This window comes from Eutrigla gurnardus (genome assembly GCF_963514095.1).
Source record: "Eutrigla gurnardus genome assembly, chromosome: 12".
Classification (NCBI taxonomy): Eukaryota; Metazoa; Chordata; class Actinopteri; order Perciformes; family Triglidae; genus Eutrigla; species Eutrigla gurnardus.
The window spans coordinates 12409603-12435711 of NC_139926.1; the positions used below are offsets into that span (position 1 = coordinate 12409603).

At 40.6% G+C, this 26109-nt stretch overlaps 1 protein-coding gene across 1 annotated transcript in view; it reads right to left on the minus strand.

Annotated features, from left to right (window-relative positions):
* The window catches only part of ptpn4a (protein tyrosine phosphatase non-receptor type 4a), a 60596-nt gene that overhangs the window by 15936 nt on the left and 18551 nt on the right, over nucleotides 1–26109 (minus strand). Inside the window, exons 2-13 of the mRNA XM_084022298.1 lie at nucleotides 21740–21894; nucleotides 15277–15384; nucleotides 14713–14755; nucleotides 14066–14144; nucleotides 11958–12002; nucleotides 10435–10487; nucleotides 7390–7510; nucleotides 6631–6718; nucleotides 5644–5732; nucleotides 2130–2193; nucleotides 946–1118; nucleotides 60–128 (exon numbers count right to left, since the gene is read on the minus strand). Of these exons, the coding sequence (XP_083878424.1) occupies nucleotides 60–128; nucleotides 946–1118; nucleotides 2130–2193; nucleotides 5644–5732; nucleotides 6631–6718; nucleotides 7390–7510; nucleotides 10435–10487; nucleotides 11958–12002; nucleotides 14066–14144; nucleotides 14713–14755; nucleotides 15277–15384; nucleotides 21740–21877 (1070 nt within the window). The 5' untranslated portion in view covers nucleotides 21878–21894. The remainder of the gene's footprint in view (nucleotides 1–59; nucleotides 129–945; nucleotides 1119–2129; nucleotides 2194–5643; nucleotides 5733–6630; nucleotides 6719–7389; nucleotides 7511–10434; nucleotides 10488–11957; nucleotides 12003–14065; nucleotides 14145–14712; nucleotides 14756–15276; nucleotides 15385–21739; nucleotides 21895–26109) is intronic.

Here is a 26109-nt window from a genome sequence, read left to right on the forward strand (position 1 = left end):
AAATGAACGCAAGTTCCTGCAGTGTTCACTGAACTAACCAAGAAAGAAATGTCTATTACCTGGCAAACACTCTGTCCTTAATGCCTTTCTCCTTTCCGTACTGCACAGACTGCACCTCCGTCCGCCCGCTGCAGACAGAAACAACAAGAACTGTCAGGGGACGGTCTTGGAAAATCAAACTTTAACTGGAGTGAAACAGGCTGAAAATGTTTAACTCTTGTGTTTAGCAAGGTTGAAAATATTAATAGTTCCAAAGCTAGGTTTACTTTTACTTGCTGGATTTTATTCAAACAAATCAGTAAAAGTAACACCAGTTTTAACAGTTGAGCGTGCAAAATATCCAATATAGATATTTTATTAAATGTTAATAACATGTTAACACAAATGTGCAATTCAAAACAGTATCCTTGCTGAAAAGTCAGTTAATATCTTAACCATGCGAAATCACACACACACACACACACACACACGCAGAGCAAAGTTCGCTGAGGTTACATCATTGCTCAATAATGCATCATAACTCACAAGACCTCCATCTCTAAGTTCATCTCTCACTCGCATAGAAAAAGAAAACAGTCAATGACGTGTTGCCACAGGGCACAATACAGTGCTGAGTCAATAGTTAGTAGGAGTGATATTATTTTGATCACGAGTCCCCTTTCCAACTTTAAAATCCCCAAAATGTACAGTACGTCACCGCTGTAAAGATGTTTGTTTGAGAGGTGCACATGGACACCATGTATAATTAAGTTGTGGTTTTCGGGGGGGAAAGAAAACATGACAGGCCAACCCAAAGGAGGAAATACAGATAAACAACATCCACAAGTCTGAAGCATTGTTGTCTCGTTTTTTTGACAGATCCAAATGTCAATATGCCCAAGTCTGACTTTCCAGAAACTCTTTGTGTGGCTCTGTGGATTTACATGTGTCTCCTCTTGCTCTTACCAGTATCTGAACTTTGAGCCCAGTGTGAAGTAGTGAGTGAAAAAGTTCTTCTGTGGTGGGATGGGCCGATCCAGCCTGAAGAAGGTGTGGTGCTCCACACAGGCCTTCCACAAGTTTTTACAGGCCCGATAATTCACCATGTTGAAACCCAGCAATGTTTCCCTGGTCTCAGTCTGTGTGCAGGGAGGGAAGGACAACAGTTAGTGGGCTGTCGAATAACACGTTGGCATTCAGCACGTGAGGTGACAGAGTGTGACCAGAATTCAGTTTATCGGAGTCCAACAGTAGTGTAATGCAAGCATACATCATGCAGGAAAGATTATTATAGACACTTTCTTTTGCCTAACCATTTGAACTGTTTATCCAGTACTGGTAGTCAACCATGTCAAATGTTTATCTAATGATTTTAGCTAACTATTTTAACTGTTTATTTAGTATTTTTAGAGAACCATTTCAACTATTTATCCAATACTTTTAACTAACTAACTGCAACAATTACTTACATCCATCTAATTCAATCATTCCCACTACCTTTCATTATGTAAAGGTGTTAAAGCTGACTCAACATGTGGATATATTTTCCAAATCAAATCGTGGCTTCCAGCTACATAATCCGTCAAGCTACTCTACTCTATTACCATGGCAACTGCAGAGGTACACTTGGTTGGGAATCCCAACATTTTAAACTGCTGGGATGACTTCATGCCATTTATTTCATTAGGAAGTTCATTTAACACGTAAACGAAGGTTGTGTGTAGATAAAAATATATTTACATAAAAGAACTTTACTTTATGAAGAATTGATATTTGTAGTAGAAATACTCAAGTTGACAGTGGCAGGTCAGCCATCTGTGTTATTGTTTGTTACATTGTGAATTAAAAGATATCCGCATATCAAACAAGGGATGCAGGACACAGTAGGGGATTAGATCAGAGTCAACGAGGACAAAGACAGCAGGAGGTTAATCCGACACTGATTGCACACAGTGGCTCAGCTAACATCTACAGTACATTTACAGTATATAAAGTGCACACATTTATAGCCAGTATGTACAGAAACACACACAAGTAAACTGCTTCATCTGTTCAAACGTCCCAATTGTGGAAGGGAGGTAGTGATTAAAAAGTGTGTGTGTGAGTGAGTGCGAGCGTGTGTGTGTGTGTGTGTGTGTGTGTAAACCTACCGCCTCTCTTCTTAGCTGGATGAAGAACTGTTTGCACTTGAAGGAGATTTTCACTATTTTCAACCTGGAAGAAGGAACAGATAAAGTCAGTGTTGCCGCAGGTAATGAGCCTATCACCTGTATTGAGGCAATGATGTTACGTCAGTCATTGTATTTATGTCAGTAACAGGCCTGTCCCAATACAAAACAGTGTAGCAATCTTTAACAACATTAACATAGTATAAAATAACGCTAAAAATGAATACAATGTAGTGCGATGCTGTGCATTTACTGTAATGTAGATGTTCTGGGCATAAAAAAATGTTTTTGTTGTGGGCATTTCACTAAACATTTAAAAAATGCATTCATTCATTGTGCTTGCTGAAAGGTACTCCTCCTGAAAGCCATGGCCAGTAATTGTCATTATATTCATTAATACACTAATATAATAATTTAGACTATTTTTTAGACATAATATTGAATTTCCCTGCCCTTGTTAGTTGTAGACAATCAATTAGCACTGTGTTAAACGTAACTGTGTTGCAGTGAAGAAAGCAGCACTGTTTCCGATTCTTGTCATACTGTCTGAGTAAGAAACCAAATACACTGAAAGCAAATAAAGAACGGCTCTATTTTCAGCAGCATTCTGGTTAATATTAACGTCTTTTATCACACCATTGTGATTCTTTCTGTCTGAACTCCTTAACATTTAATTATCACTTTTGTCACATTTAAATCATTTTAAGGCTGGGGAATCTATTGCTATTTCTGGAAGCCACGTTAAAACAACGCGACATCGGTATGATACCGACTCAAATATGCAGATCTGGTATCATTATTTTAATAAATAACAATTCAGTACACTTATATTTATGTTGTTGTTTTTTACATATCTTGTTTTACAAAGCAATGTTTTAATGAGTATAAACACACTTCTTTTCCCAATGGTTCAACGATGCCCATGTTTTCTCAGAAAACTGTGTATTATCTAGTGCATTTTAATATATATATATATATATATATATATATTAAAATCAGAAGACCACACGCACGTCCAGAGTACGAAATCTGCTGATGAGCAGCAGCAGAGTAACATTATCCCTTCTTAGAGCTCTGTTGCTGCCGTGACTCATTGCTCACTGCTAAATATATTTTACATACTTACTCACACACACTTGCATGGACAAACACACATACACACATGCTTAGCCAGAGCTGTGAGTCATCCCCCATCTTAATGTGGCTCATTTGTCAGGCTGCTGTGAACAGAAATAGGAAAGAGGAGGCAAAAATCTAAATGTCTTTTTTCCCCCCCTTTCTAGACCCTTTCCTACTGTATTTTACTGTTCAATTCATAATAAGAAGACAGGAACAATGACGAGTAGAGAGGAGAGACACCAGGAGAAGTGACGGGACTTAAGCAGTTGTAGAAACAGTGAGTCTTTGTTTAAGAGAGGATGAAGAAGGACAACATGAGGAAGAGAGAGAGAGAAGAAAATCAGTGAGTATAGGGTTGACACTGTTGACACGCTCCCTCTCCCTCTCTCTCACACATGGTAGTGGACAGCTGTTGCGGACGCCACTGTTGGTCTCTAAATTTAGCTCAACTGACGGGATATGCAGACACATGCAAACTGTTTTTCTCTCCATTCAGGACGACCTCGCATTGATTTACATTCATTCCGCGGAGACTTATCCTCACCAGAAACCAAGTCTTTACCCTAAAAATGTCATGGCTCGGCCCCAAATGGCAGGCGAGTCCCCCAGATTTATGACTTACTAGAAAACCCTTCCTTCTACAAACCTGACATGAGCGCACACTCAAACTCATCTTATCACAAACATCTTACTGTTGTCAGACATCCACTGATGTTCACACACTCACACACTGACCATGCGTGTGTGTTAAGCCTACACACGAGTGAATTATCTTCCGGAGTTACAGGGATTTGAGTAGTTACGATCCCATCCCCGGCACACATTAACATTTAGTCTCCCACAGTGCATAAGAAGAGGATGGGAGATTTCCAAGAATCAACGTTTTGGAGAGAGAACGAGAGCAAGAGACAAAGAGTGATGAGAGTAAGTGAATTAGATAAAGAGGTAAAAAGAGGACAAAGAGAGAAGGAGTGAGAGCAGATTTGATGCCTATAATATTTCCAGGAAACCGAGTTCAACACAAAGCCCTTCCCCTAGAAATCTGGTGGAATCATCTGCATAATTCTAGCAAAGATCAGCTAGGCTTAAACGTTTATACTCTATGTCAATAATCACTATAAGAGGCTACCAAAATGTTACGCAGCACATTTCCTACTAAAAAGGGTTCCTGGAAGTGGTTCAAGTGAAGCTGGCAGCTAGTTGATGGACAGAGAGGTGGGTTTTTGACAAGAACATCCACAATGTTACTCCCCAGCTCAGGGGAAACAACAGAGATGTGCTCTTAGTCTTTAGAAACCAAGCCAGCAAAGACTCAACTTTTCCAGTGGAGCTGGTAATAGTGACTATGATTTTAATATGACAATATCAATGGAGGAAGTTCTAGTAGCACTCTGTTTTCCATCCACAGTTCAACTTATTCATACCTGAGAGCTGCTAGGTTTTCTTCTGTTGGCTACAGAGCAGCTTCCAAGAAACTTGGGCTTCCAGCAACTGTAACTGAAACCGTTGAACTGCCCACAAGCTCCTTTCATGTCTCATACTTTCATGCATGTACTTGTTACGTTTCATCTCTCTTGTTAGGCATTTTTCCCTCCAACCAACACACAGAACTGAAACTGTTTAAAATCTGAGCGTGCATTAACAACTCTCCCACTGCCCCAGATCTCCAAGGTGTCCCACAGGGTTAAGAACTTGGTCTTCTCCCGTTCATCCTCTACCTCACGTCAATGATTTGATCTGCTTTTCATAGTATTCTACTTCCACTATGGCACCAATTATGAAAAAAAATCTCTTCATGCAATTAAATAATGCATGCAAAAAATTTCTGAAACCGGACTATGTAAAATCTGATACAATTATCACTGCTCACCAAAACCACTCACAACTTCTGCCTCGTCATTAGTAATGGCACAAGAATCGTGACTGTAGTAAAAAAAATGTTTTACAGTATTGCAGTAGGTGCTGGGGATCAGGGCTCAAGACTGAAGGGGTCCAGGAGACAATGTTTGTACTGTGTACAACAAATCTGCGTTGGATTCGGTTAAAATTTGTTTGGTCCAAGTCAATCTTTCCATAAAAAGTTAAAAAGTCTTAAATCAGCCGGCTATTTCTTTGTGAAACACGAAAAACAAAGACAATGCTGGATGTTAAGATCCTGCTGGTTTACAAACCACACGTAGTGGCACAAGCCTCTAGCACAGTTTCCCCTTTGATAAACAATGACAAAAGGAAATGCTCTGATGCATGTGGTCTTATGCCTTTACTGTAAATGGTCATATACACATTTACAACCTCGGAGTAATTTTTGAAAGTAATATCTCATTGGAACCTCTCAGTGACATATGTCATTTTATGTTTGTGCACGCGTGTCACTCACCATGGGAAATAGTTGATCCGTATCCTGTTCTTGTAAATCACAATACCAGCCGACATGACGCCAAGAAGAATCTCCGTGTTGCTCTGGTCCTGAAGGGAGGAAAACAGCGTGTGAAGAACTGAATGCGTGAGTAATGAAGCAAAGTCAAACAGACTGACCTCTGAGTCGACCTGCTTCAAACTAAGAATAGAGGTGAGATAGAGAGAAACTCACACAGAATCTGTGTGGGACGAGAGTATGTGGTTGGGATGAGGTCAGAGTCCAACAAACATCTTCAGTAAATTATAAAAGACCTTCCAAATGTTTTTTGATTTTGGTCCTAATTGAGTATCCAATATAGAACTTTAATTGTATACAATACTGCACTTGCAGGTGCAATGTGATAGTGAAGATAAGAGAGTGCTGAAACACAGCTAGTGACCCAAGGAATGGTTTACAGGTTTACATGTGTAACCTTTTAGTCCTATGGAAAAGATTATTACATAAAAAGCAAGGCTGTTCTCATCCCAAATGATGCAAAGCAATGCTTATCTCATTGTACTCTCAAAATAATCTGCATCAGATCCCTTTTCTATAATCGCTTTCTGACCTAAAAAACATCAACAACAAAAAATCACCTCATGAAATGCGAACAGGTTAAAAGGCAGGAAGTTCACCGATTTGATTTGTGTCTAAATTTGAAGTTTAAGTCCCAATCTGTGAAAGGGTATAAACCATAGTAATAGAATGAGTGTAGAACGGACATTCAATCAAACCTAGGAGGTTTGTCAGAGCGACGGCCTTTTTATACGTATCAATCTGATCTCTCATTCCAGAGAGAAATTTATATACACTGATACGTCTAACTGGCCGCATAACTTTTGCAGAGGAAAAGTCATTAGCATGGCTACATAGACAGCCCCACGGAAACTCAAAACGTATATACAGCAGTCTTTGACACACCAAACCAGACAAGTGTAAACACTCAAAGAATAAAACCTCACTTACCCTTGCATAGTGAAGCTCTACCCCGTAGAGCTCCAGCACACGTGCTGTGTTCAGATAATTAAACTCTGACTGGGCAGGAGATAGACCACTGAGAGAGAGAGAGGAGGGGATGGGTACAAAGACAGGTGGGGAGGTTGTGTGTTGGAGCAAAGGGAGTGATGATGACAGGGGTAGGTAGAAAAGAGAGAGCGTGTGGTCAAGGGACATATGGAGAAGGAGAGAGAAAGGGAAGGGCACAAAAAAAGAGAGCAATATGAATGAAAAGGTCAGATCAAATCTGGCCTATAGATTTTACTGCAACAAATAGTCGGCCCTGCAATGACCTAAGATGAACAAGCACTTTATTTGGACCAGGGCTGTACGATATGAGGGAAATATTCAATATGCGGTCAATATATTGTTGAATAACATGATAACACCATTACTTTTGAATGAGAACACAGTTCTGCCTTTCTCTTGCTTTCACTACACTGCTAAAACATAACTACTATAACACAAAAAATAATTAAAGGAAATTATTCTTTTATTGAACAAACTGAATATTGAACTGAACACAAAAGGGTAGCAAAAAGAGAATACACCTTTCAACTAACTAAACAATGCCTACATGAAATATCTGTTGAAGGCCTTGAATCCAATTCATTTTAAGCGTTTTTCCTGCCACGTGCAAGGTTGAATGCATCAGTTCCTTTGTGTGTTTACATGCATTTGTGTGTGGGATCACTGCTATGCTGTGCTAGTTTGTGTATCTCAGCCTACCTGTGCTGCTGGTGGTGTTTGGCGACCTCTTTGTGGAAGTCTTGCGGAGGGTTGGCCATTAAGCAGAACTCCGACAGATAGCCTGCTGTATGCTCCGTTTCACTATAGTCCCCCAGCTCGGCTATACAAAGAAAAACAGATATGTCAATGCATCAACTGCAGGAGCCAGCCCCAAAACAGCAGACTGCTCCTTTACTGCACAGCAGAGGGAGTGGGTGTGGCACCGCATGGGAGAGGGTGATAATTGGCGACATCTGGAGAGAGGAGTCGGATCACAGAGAAGAGTGGCAGTGAGTGCTTTTGAGCCAAATCTGCCCTACAAGCTCAGCCAGCTTAGATCCGTTTTGAGTCTCATCTTTGAAAGTCGTAACAAGCTACGGGTGTGACGGCGATCATCAGCAAACACAAAGAGCGAGTTGGATCGTTTCTTTCTCACCTTTTTTACAGTATCTAACTACCAAACAAGAAATACACCTTAATTTCCCTCATTACCCATCTACCCATCAATATGCCCTCTTTAACTCTACACTACTTCAAAAACACCAAACGGACTGTTACATTTTGTTGAACAATAAGATGCATTTTGTCCTGCATTTACTTTTGATCTGATTCGTTTTGTTCTTCTTGAAATGCAAAAACATGTTTACGGTGTGAATATGGCCTATTAAAGAGAACCATTTAGCCAATGCAGGCCTTATCCATTCTCACTGTCCTACATCTTCAGGATACGAACATTCGTTCCATCTTTTAACTTAAAATTTGCACTCGTTAATTCACCTTTTTATGTCTACACTCTCTCAGTCAGTAATCATCTCACACTTTTCAATCTTTCAGCTGTCTTATTTACTTCGTGTTGTGCATTTGTCTACATTGGATGGCAAGAATCACAATAGTGAAAAAAAGAGTTCATCTTCACACCTTAGCTGCAAATTTCTCACAGCCACTGACAATTCACTTCTCTAAATAGCGTATTATTACCACAAGCACCAGGACATACATAGTGTTACGATGTCCTTGCAGATTTTCAACACAGCTAAAAGTCGAGGTAACCTTTTATAATAGTCACCAACCAGTCCTCAATGTGTGAAAATACCAAAATATCCTCACCACAGGACAAAAACAGATGGTAAGACTGTGTGTGAATAAAGCAAATATCTTAAAGAACATGTTGAAAATGAAAGTATTGATAATTTTTTCTTTTCAAATGAACGTATTTCCTTGAACAGATGACAAACGACAGTAGGATTAAAAGTAGTTAGTTTTGCCCAAAGATGAAGAAAGAAGTGGTTATAGATAGCAGACATAAAGACTAAGAGTGAAATGATTCTCAGACCTTTAATAGATTCAGAGCCCTCAGAGACAATGAGCTCAAAGCTAATCTCCAAAGCCATTAGATCACTAGCCAGTGGTTGAAGCTCAAAAGCATCAATATACTCAAGTAGTCCCCGGACTAACCTACTAGCTGGTAGCCTAAGCATATTGACCAATGAATCAATTCAAGCTCACCCGCTTATTGATGTGCACACGGCTCCAGGGAGAAATATATGTACAGTCAATAGTTCACATTTGAGAACAGTGGGCTAATGTTGGTTTTACTTTATGCTACAGTTATTACTTTAACAAGGGTCAATATTATCCAATGAAGCTCAAAGACAAGCTGTCAACCTGCTCTCTCTTTATATATTCATCTATCGATGTGAAGTCCATACTAGCTTGAGCTCAGGCTGCTTATAATGATGCTATTGACGAGGGAAGCACAATGAGGACATTCAACTCTCAATTTGCGATGATGGATTAACTTGCATTGTGGGCAATTTAGTCCAAGTGTGTATGCGTACGTGTGTGGGCGTGTGTCCACCACTTTCAATATGAATACATTAACAAAAGCAACACTATGCATCAAAACCTGAAACCAGCTTGAAAGACGTGGAAGTGTTTAGTGATGTTACATGTTTGGATATTTTAAAGCTGCAGTTTTGAGCTTGTGTATCGTAGCTGTTTCTATATACAAACAAACCAAGTTATTTCAAGATGCTTTGCCTTGCGTCCAAGGAAGGGGTCCCTATGGTGTTCAGACAGTATTTGGTCAATTTTAAAAAAGAATTTAGGTCTTCTGGGTGGGATTTGTGGTGTTTTGAGAATGCAAGCTTTAGTGTGGGATTTAGAATGATCTGTGCTGGCACTTGGGCCAAGCTAACTGAATTAGCTGCATAGCAGCTGCATCAAGCCGTTTTCCCCAAAGCAAACATTTATCTTCATAATCTGGGCTGGCACTGAGCAAAGTGACAACATGGACCTAGCTACAGTGTGTGTGTGTGTGTGTGTGTGTGTGTGTGTGTGTGTGTGTGTGTGTGTGTGTGTGTGTGTGTGTGTGTGTGTGTGTAAAAGCAGTAGTGTCATGATGGCGGTAGTCTAGGCCAAATCTCTTCTCTGACCTATATACTCTAGCAGTGCAAATTCCTCACAAAATATCCCAGAGATGTGGGTGACAGAAAGGGGGGGGGGGGGGGGGGGGGGTTGTGGGGTGTCGAAAAAAAATAAGGGATAAGCAGAAAGGGATGAGACAGACTAAACAGAGATAAAAGAAAGAAACAGACAGAGGGCAAAACAGGCTGCATGAAAACAATGAGCAGCAGTAAAAGAGAAAGAGCGAGTGACACAGACGGACAGAGCAGCATGTCAGGAATCATTATTCTGATGACTGAGGGGCCCAGTCAGCCTTTAAACCGAACGCTAAATCACAGCAGCACAAGTCCATTTGCCAGTGTACCATATTTGGCCAATGAGGAGGATTTCTTTTTACACGTCCCAACTGTATAAAACAAAAAACCTCAATCACATTGCATATTTATATAGCTGCAAATAACATCAAATATCACCACACTTGAATGTTAATTGAATCATAATGGCTTCAGAGCACCAGCTATAAATGCACTGAAGCAACCGCAGTCATTACATTTAATAGCGTGTGTAGCTAAAGGGAGGCCTAATGAATTGCCTTTCCATCGTTATATAGAGTGGATGTATCCAGGGAGCTCTACTTACATTGAACAGAGTAGGACGCCAGCAGTGCGGCTGTGTTGTGTGGACAGGGCAATCTGGAAGTCACAGGAACACATTTGCAGAGACAAAACAAAGAGACATACAGATGGTCAGCCTTGGATCAATACAAAGGCGCAAAAGAGCAATTACTCATCCTCTATGACAGCAATATTGGAACAAAAAGGAATTCATTTTTATTTGAAGAAATCAAGAGAGATAATTTTTTAGAAACAATAATGTGCATGAGCTTGTGTGTCTGTATACACTGCTAAAAAAAATGAAGGGGACACTTCCTTACCTCACAGTATAACACAAAGTCAGCAAAACTTCAGGGATATAAATCTGTCCATTTAGGAAGCAAATGTGGTGCAAAAGCAAGACAACCCCCAACAAGGGAACGGTTTTAATGTGGTGGTCACAGACAGTTGCTCTCTCCTGCTCCTTCCTGACCGATTCTTTTCTAGTTTTGTGTTCCTCTAGTGTTCTTGTCACTACTTGTAGCATGAGGTGGTACCTGCAGCCCAATCAGTTTCGCAGGTAGTCCAGTTCCTCTAGGATGCCACATCCATACGTGAGGTCACAAGAAGGTTTGCTGTTTCTCCCAGCACAGTCTCTGGAGCCTGGAGATACCAGGAGACCAGCTCAACAGGAGGAGCACTACCAGAGCCCTACAAAACCACCTCCAGCAGGCTACTGGTGTGCATGTTTCTGACCAAACTGGCAGAAACAGACTCCATGAGGGTGGCATGAGGGCCCAACATCTTCTAGTGGGACCTGGTCTCACAGCCCAGCACCATGCAGCTCCATTGGCATTCGCCAGAGAAAACACCAGAATGTGCAGGTCTGCCATTGGTGCCCCGTTCTCTTCACAGATGAAAGCAGGTTCACACTGAGCACATGTGACAGGTATAAAAGACTAGAGACGACGTGGTGAACATTATGCTGCCTGTAACATAATCCAGCATGACCGGTTTGGTGCTGGGTCAGTGATGGTCACACAGACCTCCATGTCATAGCCAACGGTACCCTGACAGCTGTAAGGTACTGGGATGAAATCCTCAGAGCGATTGTTAGACCTTACACAGGTGCAGTGTGTCCTGGTGCAGGACAATACCCAGCCTCATATGGCCAGAATGTGTAGGCAGTTCCTGGATGACAAAGGCATTGATGCCATCGACTGGCCCTCCCTTTCCCCTGAACTAAATCCTATTGAGCATAATGGCATAACGTAGACATTATGTATCCCTGCACCTGACGCCGCCAAGTACTGCCACAGACTGTTCAGGAGCTCACTGATGCCCTGATCCAGGTCTGGGAGGAAATTCCCCAATACACCATCCACACCACACTTGATGTGTTCATCAAGATCTGATGTGTGATTCAAGTGTCCCCTTCATATTATTGTGCAGTGTATACAAACTCATATGTCCTTTAGTCAATGCCAATGCAATAATAACACATATATCAGCAGCTCTTCATGCAACACTACACAGCAACATCTAAATCACAACTGAACACATACTCACCTTCCAGTTACTATATCCTGCTTAATCTGAAGATAATATTGATACCTGAGGGAGGACAATACACTGCATTAAGATAAGAGACCAATGCACCATTACCTCTGTTTAAATTGAATATAATATTATGTAAATGCAAACATTGCTGGTCAGATTATAATTTCTATCAATATTTCTGATGGATGTGCCCTTTATAAAAAATGAATGGACACCATTTAGCAGAGGCTTTTGTTTAATTAGTAGTACATTTAAAGCCCATTTCCCATAAGAGGAATAATGTGATGGAAAATAAAGGGCTTTTCTTGTCATGAGCTTTTATAACTAATATGAATGGAACCAATTTATACTCATGTATACTGTAAACTGATATTACAGTAGTTCTAGTTAAAGAAGATTAACTATGTGAAAATATCACCCAATTACTAGCAATACTTCAAGGAGCCATAACAAGCTCTTGTTATTATCAGTATTACTTAGGCCAGTGTTGCCGTGTACTACCTTCACCATCAATGTCATAAACAGTCTACCAAAGTCGTCAAAAGTGTGTTTTTGTCGTGACTTGATTGAACAATACAGCGGATCAGTGTGTCAGCTCCAAGGCTCTGTGGTCACTGTTACAAGCTGTAGAAAGAGTGTTGATGAGGCTCAGGGAGCGAAGCCACGACAGAGGCTGAATCAAACACCAGGCGGGATACAGTGATATGGCGCTGTGACACCTCCTCTGCATGTTGTTTATATAGAACGCAGTGTTGCAGACCATATGTTAGCAGAACTGTGGGTTGGAGTAAACATTACAGACTCACTGTAAAACAGTTTTCTTGCCTTTAATGAATGAGAGAATTTCTGGTCCCAGGAATCTATTTGCAATGATGAGATCCCATGAACTCTTATATATCATTACCTTGTTTACTTAAGATCCACAGAAAGTAAGTATGTTTTACAAATATACAATATTTTCTTTCTTGCATTATGAGCTTTTGAACATTATTTTCCCCATTTTCAGCTGCGTGTGACACTTGCACACTACTCTACTTGTGGCAAATGTATAAATTGTTTCCTTAAGTAACAGGTACCCAGTAGTTTAATCTATTAACACATCTGCTCTAAAATAATTCTACACGCACATGTTACTGGATGTTAAGCGTGTATATGTTCCTGGATACTTGGGTTGGAAAGCTACACTCATGGCTGCACAGTCGCTGCCATGTGCCTCCTAAAAAATGTAACTTCACATGGGGGTTTCAGAAGTACTTCGTGGGGACAAGAATTATGATGTGTTTGGATTATGTTATGTTTAATCCTACCGATTCTGATGCGACTAGTGATTGTGGAGAGTGAATACAACAAGAAATATATTGGAAAAAAGACTAAGCCATGATCCTCCTGCTCATCGAGATCACTGCTGAATGAAACAACAAAAATACAAACGACTGCACATCATCAGTCTCAGGCCCATCACATGACCTTGATCATTTTTCTGAACTGGATATTGCCTGATGTGTTTACATGTGCGTTTGTTTGCATATGAATGTCAACAACATTTAAGCAAACATAGTGCCAGAATAAAGAGCAGGGTTTTCCCTACTATAGAGCCTGAAAGTACATTTTATTTATCGTTTTGGTTTTATTTATTTAGGATATTTGAATCAAAAAAATAATTGTTCTTTTAAAGGGTGCACTTAAATTATTATGCAATCATCATTATATCAGTGGGGTGAAATGGTCTGAAAATGAAAATAGTACTGTTTATGGAAATTACTTCTGGGACAATATATCATCCAAGAAAAGTAATTCCAACTTTCCTACCATCAGCTGTTTCACAAGTTGAATGAAACGGTGTAAACTGCTGTGGGGAATATAATTAAAGCACGATGAGGCCTGATCATGTATAATGTGATGGTATGGTCTAGTGTTGCAGTTGCAGTATCAATGGAAGAAAAGCTAAGTCTCCACCAAAGGTATCTGGATAGATCCCCGTTAACCTTTCACATCATGTATTAATCCTTTTTAAAAAAAAGTTTCCAAAATCACAACCATCCATCCAATACTGAGCATTCACGTAGCTGATAATCAGTATAGAACAGTTGTTTTCTCTATAAAATGAACACTCTTACCGTGTGTATTCTTCCTGAAGTTTACTGGGGTCTGTCACAAAGAATTTGACTCTGAAGCTCAAATTATATGGAGACCCTCCTGGAAATAAGGATGACAAAGAGTTAGAGGGGAAAACGCAACATATGGATGTGTGAGTGGATACAAACTGTAAGTGCAATGTAAGCATCTATACTGTAGGACTGGATATATATTTAAAAACCTACATTTCTACAAGCTGTCCAACTTCTTGTACTGTGTAAAATACAATATCCTGTGGGTGGACCTCAATGAATCAATCACTCAGCACAAAACAAGAGTTGAAACACAGTTCAATCATTGCTTGAGGAGGACTGCATTTCTCACTAGAGCTTTTTAAATCTTCTACGTGTTACAAATTCTATTACAGGGGAGAGAGTTGAAACTAAGTTTAATAATTGCTGGCAGCAATTTTAGAAATTTAAATCAGAGTGTGGACAAGATACTTTTGCTTGAGGTGGAGTGTGGCTTTTTAACCTTCACTGGGCTCGGACTGCACACTACTGCTTCAAACCACCAGTAGTTATTGCGTTGGACTTGAGTGAACTGTCCCATCTTTACGACTCTCTGTTGATTCCTCAAATTGACCTGGACTTGTTAGTTTATGTAGTATGTTGTGGATTTCACCTACTTTTTAACTGTTTCCTGACGGGCTTGTTGGGATCGAGCCAGCGCTGTAAAATATTAATTGAGAGACACTTAGAGACACCTTCTATAGCCTGGTTACACAGCTTAAATAATTAACCATGACACACACACACACACACACACACACACACACACACACACACACACACACACACACACACACACACACACACACACACACACACACACACACACACACACACACACACACACACACACACACACACACACACACACACACACACACACTTGAACACTGTTCACAAGGACACTAGGCTATATACACTATGCACACTGACATGCAGTGAATGTACCTTCTAGATAGTTATTTACACATTTGATGTGTGATGAGTATTTTGACACTGATCCAAATGCAGAGCATCTCTGGAGAAAAGATCTTGCAGAAAAACATGTATCCTCATGCACACATGCACATTACAGGTCTGAAGTTGATGTGTTTTATGGTTGGAACATCCTATAACTCGTCATGTTTATTCACTCACAAACACACAGATAGACTTCTATAGATTGAAAACATCATACTGACTGGCGCATCTAAGGAGTCATCAGCCAAGTGCAGGCCAAAGTAGTCTCTCTCAGTCAGCTCCAGGTGCTTAAAGACAGCATCCAGCAACACCTGGCCATGATCCGACTTCTACAGGGAGAGACAGAAAAATCACAAAGAACACGGATGAATGAATGAATCAAAAGTGTTGACTAAAGCAAAAGGAAGAGACGGACCAATGGGCCGCACTGCTTTACACAAAGATCTCTGAAGCTCATCCTCGCCTCTTTGCACCTTCTGAACTCCTCTGTGACGGTCAAAGTTCACAGGAGAAACCGTGAGGGCATCTGAATAGAAATCTAAATAATTCAAATACTCACATTGCTACAGAAACCTTTCACCGGGTTAAGATTCACGTGTGACTCATCCATGTTAACCTTTATTTAATATCTCTCTAACCACATTGAGAGGAACATGTATGAGGTATTAAGTTGATGCATGCCTGTGGGCTAATGTCGCGTATTTATCTATTTCACTACATGCTTTGTTCAGTGACCGTGCAAAATCATCCGACATCAACTTACATGGCCTTAAAAAAAACATAAATCATTGTAGGCATGAAAATGTTACTTAGAAAAAATACATTGAGAGGGTTTTAGAGCCGCACTGACACTGACTAGTAATATAGAAATGTACATATCAGCTTGTTTAAATGTGATCTCAGATCCCTCATTGAGTAAAAAATGCAGCTCAAAGGTGAAAAGTGTAACAACAATCTAACCTTTTTCTGCCTTTAAATAACAAATTGCTACTGAGGAACACGTGGCATTGAATAAAATAATGCAAAGCATAGTGGCAAGAACACTGACACCACTGTCTGCCTGTGGTCAACTCTGCACAAAAGAGATGAGGAGGAGAAGAACATTTAAAACGTTCAATTCAAATAAATCGGTGAATATGTGTTTTTTTAATCTGTACATTCTGCTTTGAACAGAACATGCTCAGTGCTGGTTTGTGCTGTATGTTATTCACTTAAGTTATGGACAACAATTCTAATAACCACTCTAATGAATGCCAACAATGTATATTTTGGATGTCATATGCTTTATTCACTTTCAAAACAGATGTACTGTTTGATAATTGCAATGGAACCAGTCGGTAAAATAATAACGGCATGTAGGAGAAGAGACTTAAGAATCGAGATTGTAAAAAAACAAGGAATTTCTCTGAGAGGCTAAGAAAAAACGGACAGAAATGGCTGAGGAATTATTTATGAAACAGATCATTAATATCACATTTCTTCATGAGAGAGTAGGAAGGGTGAGAGGATAAACTGTGGGACCACAAGTGGAGCAGAAATTCACACCTGATCCTGCCGTTACTTTTAGAGGGGGAGAGAGAGGGAGTGTGAGCGTGTAACTCCATCAGATCTCCCATGGGAGAAGACAGACACACACACACACTTTACTCACATATGCTGGGCTATGAAAGTGTGTCACCAGGGTAGAGGGGAGAGGTGGATGAGAGCCGTGTGTGTGTGTGTGTGTGTGTGTGTGTGTGTGTGTGTGTGTGCTTGTGTGGAACGATAGGAATGATAGTTGACATGTTGACATGGCAGCCCTCTAGGATCACCGGCAGCCTTTTAGCGCTCTGCTTGTGTGTTTGTCTGCTAGCAATCTACCGCTGTCAAAGCCTTGTTATGAGTGAGTCAAGCCCGATACCCTCGGTGCTCCCCTTCCTGCTCACTTCCCTACTGCTTCACTATTACTATTATGTTTGGATGATTTTTTCTATAAAAAGAAGAAATCTGTTAAAAAGATCTCCTAATACTGTACCTTGGAAGTATTTGGCAGGCAATCTGACTTAATATGATTAAATTAACAAACAGACTCACTGCCCGCAGTCTCTCAAGGCAGACCAAGTTGGCGGAATCAGAAAATGTTGAAGTTGTGTTGTCGTCGATAAAAACAGCTCACATTGGACTGTCATGGGATATGGTCTGATTGTCTGGGGATGTTGTTTGAAAAAGCTTGTCAAAACGGACCAACCAAGCTTCAGGGTCATCACAAGTACTTGTGTGGAGTGAAAACATCTGACTAGCCGTGTACAGACAATCCCTAGTTTCCTGAATATATATGTCAAAATAGCTCACAACTAGTCTGACCCAAACAATTTACAGGCTGCATGATTAACAAAGTGACTGAGAAGTGTAATGATTCCACCATCTGACCGGTTTGCACACTGGGGGTTGACTGGGGTCAAACAGACAAAATGAGGAAGTGAAAAAAACATGCAAGCATCCCCATGTGAGGCTATTCGTCAAATGCGTGAGTGTGTGTGCGGGTGTGTGTCCACTGCTTCCCCTTTGTATGAAGCTTTTGAAGCTGGATGTGAGAGCCCTCTGTACACTTTTGTACATTTATATATCAATGTATTTGTGTGCTAGGCTAGCCTCTTCCTGTATTCTTAAAGCATGCAAACCAAATGTGTAATTCAAGTGCAATAGGAAACAGCAATGCTTTGTTAAAACAGAACTTGCACACACGCATCATGTCGACACATTTCACACGATTATTTTGCCCGCAGTTTTACACAATAAATGACAGCAGCAAACTCCATACTGTGGATGGTTCATGGCCTACATACTCCGCGAGAGAAATCATCACAAAGAGTAACAGAACACTTGATTAAGGAGAGACCAACAAAGAAAAACAGAGAGAAGGAGACCAACTGAGAGATGGTAAGAGGAAGACAGAGAGTCATAGAGGCACATAAAGAGAGAAGAGAGAGCGAGGAGGGATAAAGAGAAATGGAGTGATTGACGAAGCGGTTGAGCGAGACAAACGCTCTTTGTGTTGATCTTCATCAGTCCAGCAGCACCACTGACTGAAATAGTGTCTGTGTGCGTGAGAGTGAGGAGAGAAGACAGAGACGTCGTGATAGAGCGCAATCAGAGCAAAAGAGACTAGCTGAGAGAGAGTAGAAGAGAGATGCTCCGATAAGTTTTTCACCCCGAGGGCTTATCTAAAGAGTTGGAGGGGAAAAGAGCCCAAAACATCAATCATATTGGGCGGACTGAAAACTCAAAGTGCCTCTGGAGGGCAAAATCAGTGCTCTCTTTATGGCAATTTAACTAAATCTGCAAACCGTGTCACATTTCCTTCCTTATTCATTTCCTTCCACAGGAAACAGCTGAATGTGCGGCATGTATGTGTTTGTGTTAAACAATGATGGAAACACAGGAATGAGCGAGGCAACGTGTCAAGACAGGAAGAGAATTAGGTGAGGGAGGAGTCAGTCACATCCACCTCCGTTTCTCTCTGTACCTAACCACTGCATAAATATTGACCCGGAGACATGAATCCACCAATAGCGTTCAATAAAATGTACAGAGGCTATACTATCATTTTTGACAGGAAACAGCACAGCAGGGTTACATGTTACACCTGTGATGTAACTGAATCCATTCATGGCCCAAAACTACAATTACCATGCCAACCGGTCAAGTCCAAAATGATCATCACTTTAAAATTGTATCTGATTTGATTGGGTCTTAAATTCTCCTAATTAGCATATAAATTGTTTTGTGACCTTGAACTTTGACCACCAAATTCTAGTCAGTCCAGGTGGACGTTTGTGCCAAATATGAAGAAATTTGCTGCTTGATACCATAATCACTGATTTACACTCACATGCGGTCAGTTAATCACAAAAATGTTCACGGAAACATCTGAGATTTAATGATTCGATATAATCAAAAGATTCCCTGAGCAGCTACTGAATAGACCTTGTAGTGAGATGGCTCTCTCAAAAGCCCATTTAATGATTAAATCCTGTCTTCAGACAACATCATCTTACATATATTTATTGATACAATATTGGACAGAGGAAATAACTTGAGTAGCGAACATTCAACCGCACTACTAGCAATTTCTGTGGGGATGAATCTCCTTCTCTATCTCACAGCCACACCCATCCCACAACATAAACACATGTTGAGCCATTTTCACACAAAGTCTAACTCCAACGCATAATTATATTGAACTCATTTTACAAAAACACACAGAGCAGCTGCACACTATATTTTGGCTCACTCAGTGCGAACTGTATGAGCATTTCATATTTAGGACTGTACTAAAAGAATAATGAGATACTGGGATCATGGGTCATTGGTCAGCTAAAGGCAAGATAATGGAGTGTGGAAAAATCCAGCTAGTTTCTGCAGTGTTGAGAACAATTCACATGGAAAGCTTTTACTTTTGAGATAACGCTCCACATTTATCACTCATCAACGTGTGTTTACAATAATCAGGGCTCCAGACTAACTTTATATGCACTGCACCAGCACATCATTTAGGTGCACCCCAAATTTTTTCGCAGCGCCTTTTGGCACCACAATAAAAAAAACATTATGCAATTTCTTTATAGTTCCCATATACACTGTTAACTTCTGAACAATTAGGTAAATTACTATAAACAGGGATAGAGATAAGAAAAAAATGTTTAAAAATGAATGCTCTTTTTTGGTGATATTATAAACACAGACAAACACACTAGTTTAATGTTAAAAGGAAAATTAAAAATTAAAGTAAGGTATTTCACCTACAAAGTTGCTGGTTAAAGTTAGAGAAATAGCCTGGTTACTGGCAAAGTAATTAGTACGTAAATTAGCAGTAAATTACATCTTTTTTTCAGGATTCTTTATAATTTGCCTCCTGCTGCTCTACTTGCTCATTATTAACAGCTACTTCATCACCAACTAGTTCCAGCAGACAGCTGAATGTTTATGTGGTGTGTAGTGGTTACTATAGCTACTGCTACATGCTTCTGACCCTCCTTTTGTATTTGTACGAAGGTGGGTCAGTAGTGGGCTGGGCTTCTTTTTTTTAATTGATTGTCATTTATCAAGCTTTCAAACTACACTAGATTCTGCTTTCAGTTAGGGACTTCCCGTCTATAAGGATCATCAGTACAGGCCCTCATGTGCGCCCGCCCCCTGCACCACGGGTGCTCCAGTTCCCATGACAATAAGCAACTGCTTCTGGATTTTCATTCTCCGCTAGAATTAAGGCCAGTCAGTCCAGGGAGAGGATCAATAGAAGTATTGTTGCTCTCAGGATGGCTTGTCTTTCCAGGAAGCTACTGCTGCTGCAGGAGTCTGATCAATGACACTGACAGAGAGACTGACAGAGACCCAAGTCATTCATTCAGCAAGAGGCGTGGAGAGAGAGGGGAATGGGGAGTCTGGAGCAGGAAGCAGGGAGTGAGAGAATAGTGCAAGAAGAAATGTCATGAAAGAAGATTTTATAAAAGAGACTGTGACATAGAGATCCACGGTAATGGCATAAGTGATTATCCATCCATGAAGAGAACATGATGCATGATGCAAAATGAAGTTCACTGACCTTCGGATTGAACCACTGAATTTTCCCGAAATTGTTTTATGTACACGGTTCCTAATATTTCATTCCTCTTGGTGGGAACCGCAAGAGTGTCGGGAAGTGAAACAAATGTGTTCCTCTCTCTCATAATGAAACAAAAGTAACATTATCATGCAACCGCTCGCAATAGCAACGTCATAATGTGCATAATTGTGTATTCCTCTAGATATTATATGCATGCATATACATGTTACGTTGACACACACGAGCACAGACTTCAGCACCAACAGGATGTGATCTGTCAGAGAGGGGGTGTTAGAGGAATTGTATTTTCTGACTCACAAAGGGAATTTCCCTACGAGTGCTGTCAGAAGTCTAGTCTGATCAAACGCAATGACAGAGAGAGGCATAAAGACAGAGAGAGAAAGAAATGCGTTTTCACGTGAGGTGACAGACGACTTGTCAGTCACAAGCCAACTTGCATACACACATTCTGTCTTTTCTCACCCCTCAAGGTGTGACTTACCGAATGACGGTAACATACAGCCTTATCAGCTACTGCTAGAAGCCAGTGTGATAAATGAACTTTTAACCATTTAAGTTTCATCACCATATAACAGGAAACAAATACTTTTAGGTATTCTGCAAACATGCAGAGACACAGAGAGGCCTTTCCCCACCTAATCTGAAGTCAGTTGGGCTTGAGGTTGGTAACTGTGGGGGAGACATGAAGGGAGGGAGGGTTCTGAGAGGGAGGAAGGGGAGCATGATTGGTGCTGTCATTTCTACTTTCTCTTTTGGAGGGGGGTTGCTTGGGTTATTGTATTATTTTGCTCTTCAATTCATGGCTTCATGAACATCCCTTCAAGGTTTGGTTTTAATTAAACGTTTTAAGAAGGGTATCACTATTACCAAAACCTGGGGTATGATCATGCTGTAAATTTAAAAATGTCGCCATGGAGTTGGCTGTGGGTTTTTTTTGTGCGTATTATTTGTTTCTTTCTGTTACATACCTACAGTATGTAACAGAAAGAATTTTTGCATTTGCCATATCTTATTTTAACCAAGTCAGTTTGTAACATTCTAAAGCAAGATACCTCTAGGCAAGGGGGAGTGGTACTTACACAGACTTTGAATGCCTGGACAGTGTTGTCCAGCAGCAATACGTTGCACACAACCTGTGTGTGCTGCCTGTCTCGCTCCAGCTCCGTCGCCCGGACATTGTAGGATCTGCCAGCAGGCAAGTGGAAGCGCGCGCTCATCACGCTCCTACCAGGGTCTGCAACAAACCAAACACAGTCGAGAGACACAAATGATGAGTGAGAGAAGAGGAAGGTGAAGAGAAAGATGAAAAAGCAAAAAAAAAAAAGAATAGGAAAACAAACTGAGCATCATTATATAAAAGCTTGTCAAGTACACTTACTGTAGAACAACTTAGTTGTGATAAAGTAAGAAAGAAACCCTCAATCTAAAAAGAATGAATACGCAGACAGAATGAGTAGAATAAGCTGATGTACAGTACGACATAATGTATTTAACTCACCACTGCCTTAGTGAAGGCAGCCACACAGTAAGGCAAGCCTGTACAAGCATGGTGAAGCAGCAAAGACTGACTGCTTCATGAGAAAAGAATGTCAATGAGAAGGCAAGCAGCCGATTCCCAACCAGGGGATGTGGAAACTACACAGCAGCCGAGCACTAAATCACTCAAAAGCTACTATAAAATTAAATGAGAAAATATAACTGGGCAAAATAGCGTAACATTTTTTTGCAATCCTCCATCATGTGAAAATGTGACTGTGTTTGATCTTCATTTGAAGTGAAAATTGCAAGTCAAAAGTCAAGTCAAAAGCCAACAATCAAGCGATCTAGTCCTTTCAGCTGCCTCGTTTGATACGTGGAAGCATTTGTATTTGTATTGCATTTATATTTTTCTCTACATACGACAACTTCAAATGTGTGACGTACATCTATTCAAAAGGAATTTTATCAATATTGAAATTTTCATAATGTACTCATGCATGTCTGGAGTGCCAGAAGTGATCAGTTGGTAAATGATGGCAGCGCAAGCGGTAGCTGAGGTTACCCTCTCTGCTCATCAGCGGGAATAAATAACAATAATTCAATCTGAATCTGCTCCATTTACAACAAACCAAAGCCCCTTATTACTGAGGCCACGTCTGACTGCCTTCCTCGTCTCTGTAGATTGCAAACTGCTTCCGTGGCTTAAATCCAAGTTTACACAGATAAAAAATGGCCTCATATACTTTGCACTATAGCTTCACTCTGCAGCATAAGTGAGGAATGTTTTACTCAAAAATGTCTGAACTTCAACTACAGCATAACCTACTATTTCCTCATAATGGCTTATCGCAGCTACAAAAGAGATATAACATGTAAAATTAGTGAGCTTTAGAGGTGCTGCTAAGTGGATTTTGTAACCTCTGAAGAGAGCCAGACTAGCAGTTTCCATTCTTTGTGCTAAGCTAACAGTCTGCTGACAATAGCTTTACATTTAGATTCTTTGTCCTCATCAAACGCTCAGCAAGAAACTAAATAAGCATACTTCCCTAAATGTCAGAGTATTCCTTTAAAATAATTTGTGTACGGTACAGTTATATTGAATATTCAAAATAAGTTGTTTATCTGGTATATGTAATTTACAATTGCATTCATATTTCATAATAAAATGTACTAATAAATTGTAAAGTATATAGCTATTTGATTAAATTACAATACTGGCTCACATGACCATGTGTATACACTGAGGGTTTCACATGCCAGCTCTCTCTGTTTTGCTGTAGTTGCAGCAGTGTTTTCATTTTTCTTTATTTTGTTGGGTAACATATGTCGTTGCAGTAGGATTTGTGCCCTTCCTGTCTACCTCATGCTTCCTTTTTTATTCTTTGGTGATCCGTCTTGACAGGAGACATAATAACCCCACAAGGGTCATGACCTCGTCATCAAGGGCTGAGGTATTTGTAACGATGGCTCTGTGCGAGTGGTTGTGTGTGTGTGTGTGTGTGTGTGTGTGTGTGTGTGTGTGTGTGTGTGTGTGTGTGTGTGTGTGTGGTATATATGGAGGGCCCTCTGCGTGTCTGAGCTGCTTGTCACTACACATCAGCACAAACCCCCATGACCACTGGCAGATGGTGTGCACAAATGTACAAATGTATAGTTGAAGAGGCCGCCACTATAACAGCAGAAACACAGCCTGTCTCGTCACCTCCAAGAACTCAAGTTCTACTTGCAACCTTAATAGTTTTTTTAAAACCTTTAGGTTTTAATATGCACACAGAATCACATTTATTTTATCAGTTGTGTGACTGATTGTCTAACACTTCTGAGACAGGGCCATATGATGCGAGGGAAACATGGGACATCCATAACGGATATTTGTTCATCTTTTAAAATATCTCTGGAAAATGAATAATCATAATCCTTAAATATTGTGTAGGATGACGCTATGAACATATTATTTTTAAAAGGAGCCCTCAAATGGTTTCAGACATGATGTCAAGTTTCATGACTGAGGGGAATACTTCTTAGCTTGTGAAAAGTTCTGTCATCTGTCGCTCCTGTGAATACCTGTGATGATGTCAGAGTTATCTCAGTTGTGGTTCAGAGATTATGAATTTAACTGGAAAGTTTACAGTGTTCCTAACAGTGAATTATAGCACCAACGCACCTCTCCTGAAATCAAGACCTCCCACAGGAAAAGAGCAGAGGCGTTACATCACACAGCACACATAATGAGTGATACAGTAGTTGATGTTATCATTTAGTAACTAAACTGATCAGAATAAGTGATGCATCCGTATCTGTCTGATTCAGCTCAGTAGGTGACTTACTTACAACCTCCACTGACACCATCCTGAGAGAAACCCAGGCCTGTTTAACAAACTTAGTGCGTGGAGTTTGAAAGATGCAGGAATTAACCAGTCAGGGAGGCTCCATCAAAGAGATGCCACTGAGATGCATTAGTGTAGGATCCAGTGGTTGGCAGAAAGCAGGTAATATCTAGCCACGCATGATAATCGTCATGCTGTAGGTCATCCTGAGATACATTTTTCTGACTGCCAACAGAACACACACACACACACACAAATCCATGCAAGCACACAGGGAAACATGCATATTGACGCATGCACACTGATGCAAGCCGAAGCACTGTCAGCTTGGGAAACGGAGCGAATTGACCAGCGAGACAAGCAGTTAAGAGTGCAGAGGCCAAGTCATGCAGAAGGAAGGAAGGAAGGAAGGAAGGAAGGAAGGAAGGAAGGAAGGAAGGAAGGAAGGAAGTTCTCCGATCAGGAGCTCACACTGTGGAACAGCTACAGGATACATAGATGATGAGGTCTGACACACAGACTCTCTCCACTGGCTGCCTCGCCTTCCGTGCTCTCTTCCTGTCCTAACATTTTTCGGTACTGGATCGTCTCTGTTGCATGCAAGCATTTCATTACAATCCCCCCACCCCCAGTAACACCTCCGCATGTGACTTGACTATCTATGAATTCTATGAAAAAATCTTGGATGTGTGCATCTTCTGAAAACACTAATTGCAAATATTGTCACACTGTTATCAAGGTTATTCGATAAAATACATTGTGATATTTTATGTTGTCAAAACAGTTTGTTGGTAAGCCTGCCGCAAACTCATGTGAAAGACTGCACATCTAGCTAAAATATGAAGCTTTGATCAGATATATATAGTCTGCTTTAATGTAATGTACTGTTTGCTCTGCTCTTCTACATAATGCCACAAATAAATGTGTCCTTGGTTCTGTCCTGCTCTACTGTATTCTTTGCTGTCATATTCTATTGTAATCATTTTCTATTCCCAATGTTCTACAATTTTCTGCTCTGCTGTGTTTCTTTTCAGTTTTGCTCTGCAGAGCTGGACAGGGCAGCCACGCTCCCCTGAGAGAAGCCTCCGGAACTCCGGAAGCACGCTACCATTATTGCTTCCTGTAGTCAGCAGAGCTTAGAAACAGGCAGGAGCGTGCGTGTGTGTGTGTGTGTGTGTGTGTGTGTGTGTGTGTGTGTGTGTGTGTGTGTGTGTGTGTGTGTGTGTGTGTGTATCTTGACCCCTAAAGCTTCCCTCAGTGGTGGGCTCCTCTCGCTCTCTCAGCTTATTGCAAACACAGACGGTCCTGGAGCCTTCCCGTCACAGGAATACACACCCTTCATATACACACACATTGTATGAACACATCCGCTGCAAATATCAACACTCACATACAAATGATCCAACATGAAAATCAGGTTGCATATAGCTCCGCTGAATCCGGACACATACGTGCACACAAACACAGAAACGCAACAATAAAAGTTATTTTAACAATACCTAATGAACTACAATTCTTCCAATATACAACTAATTTATTTTGACAGAATAAGAGCATTCAAGGCAAAAGGTTCACAACAGGCAACATCCTTCACCAGATCCAATATGGGACAAGTAATGAACTTCATTTGCCCCATACATTTC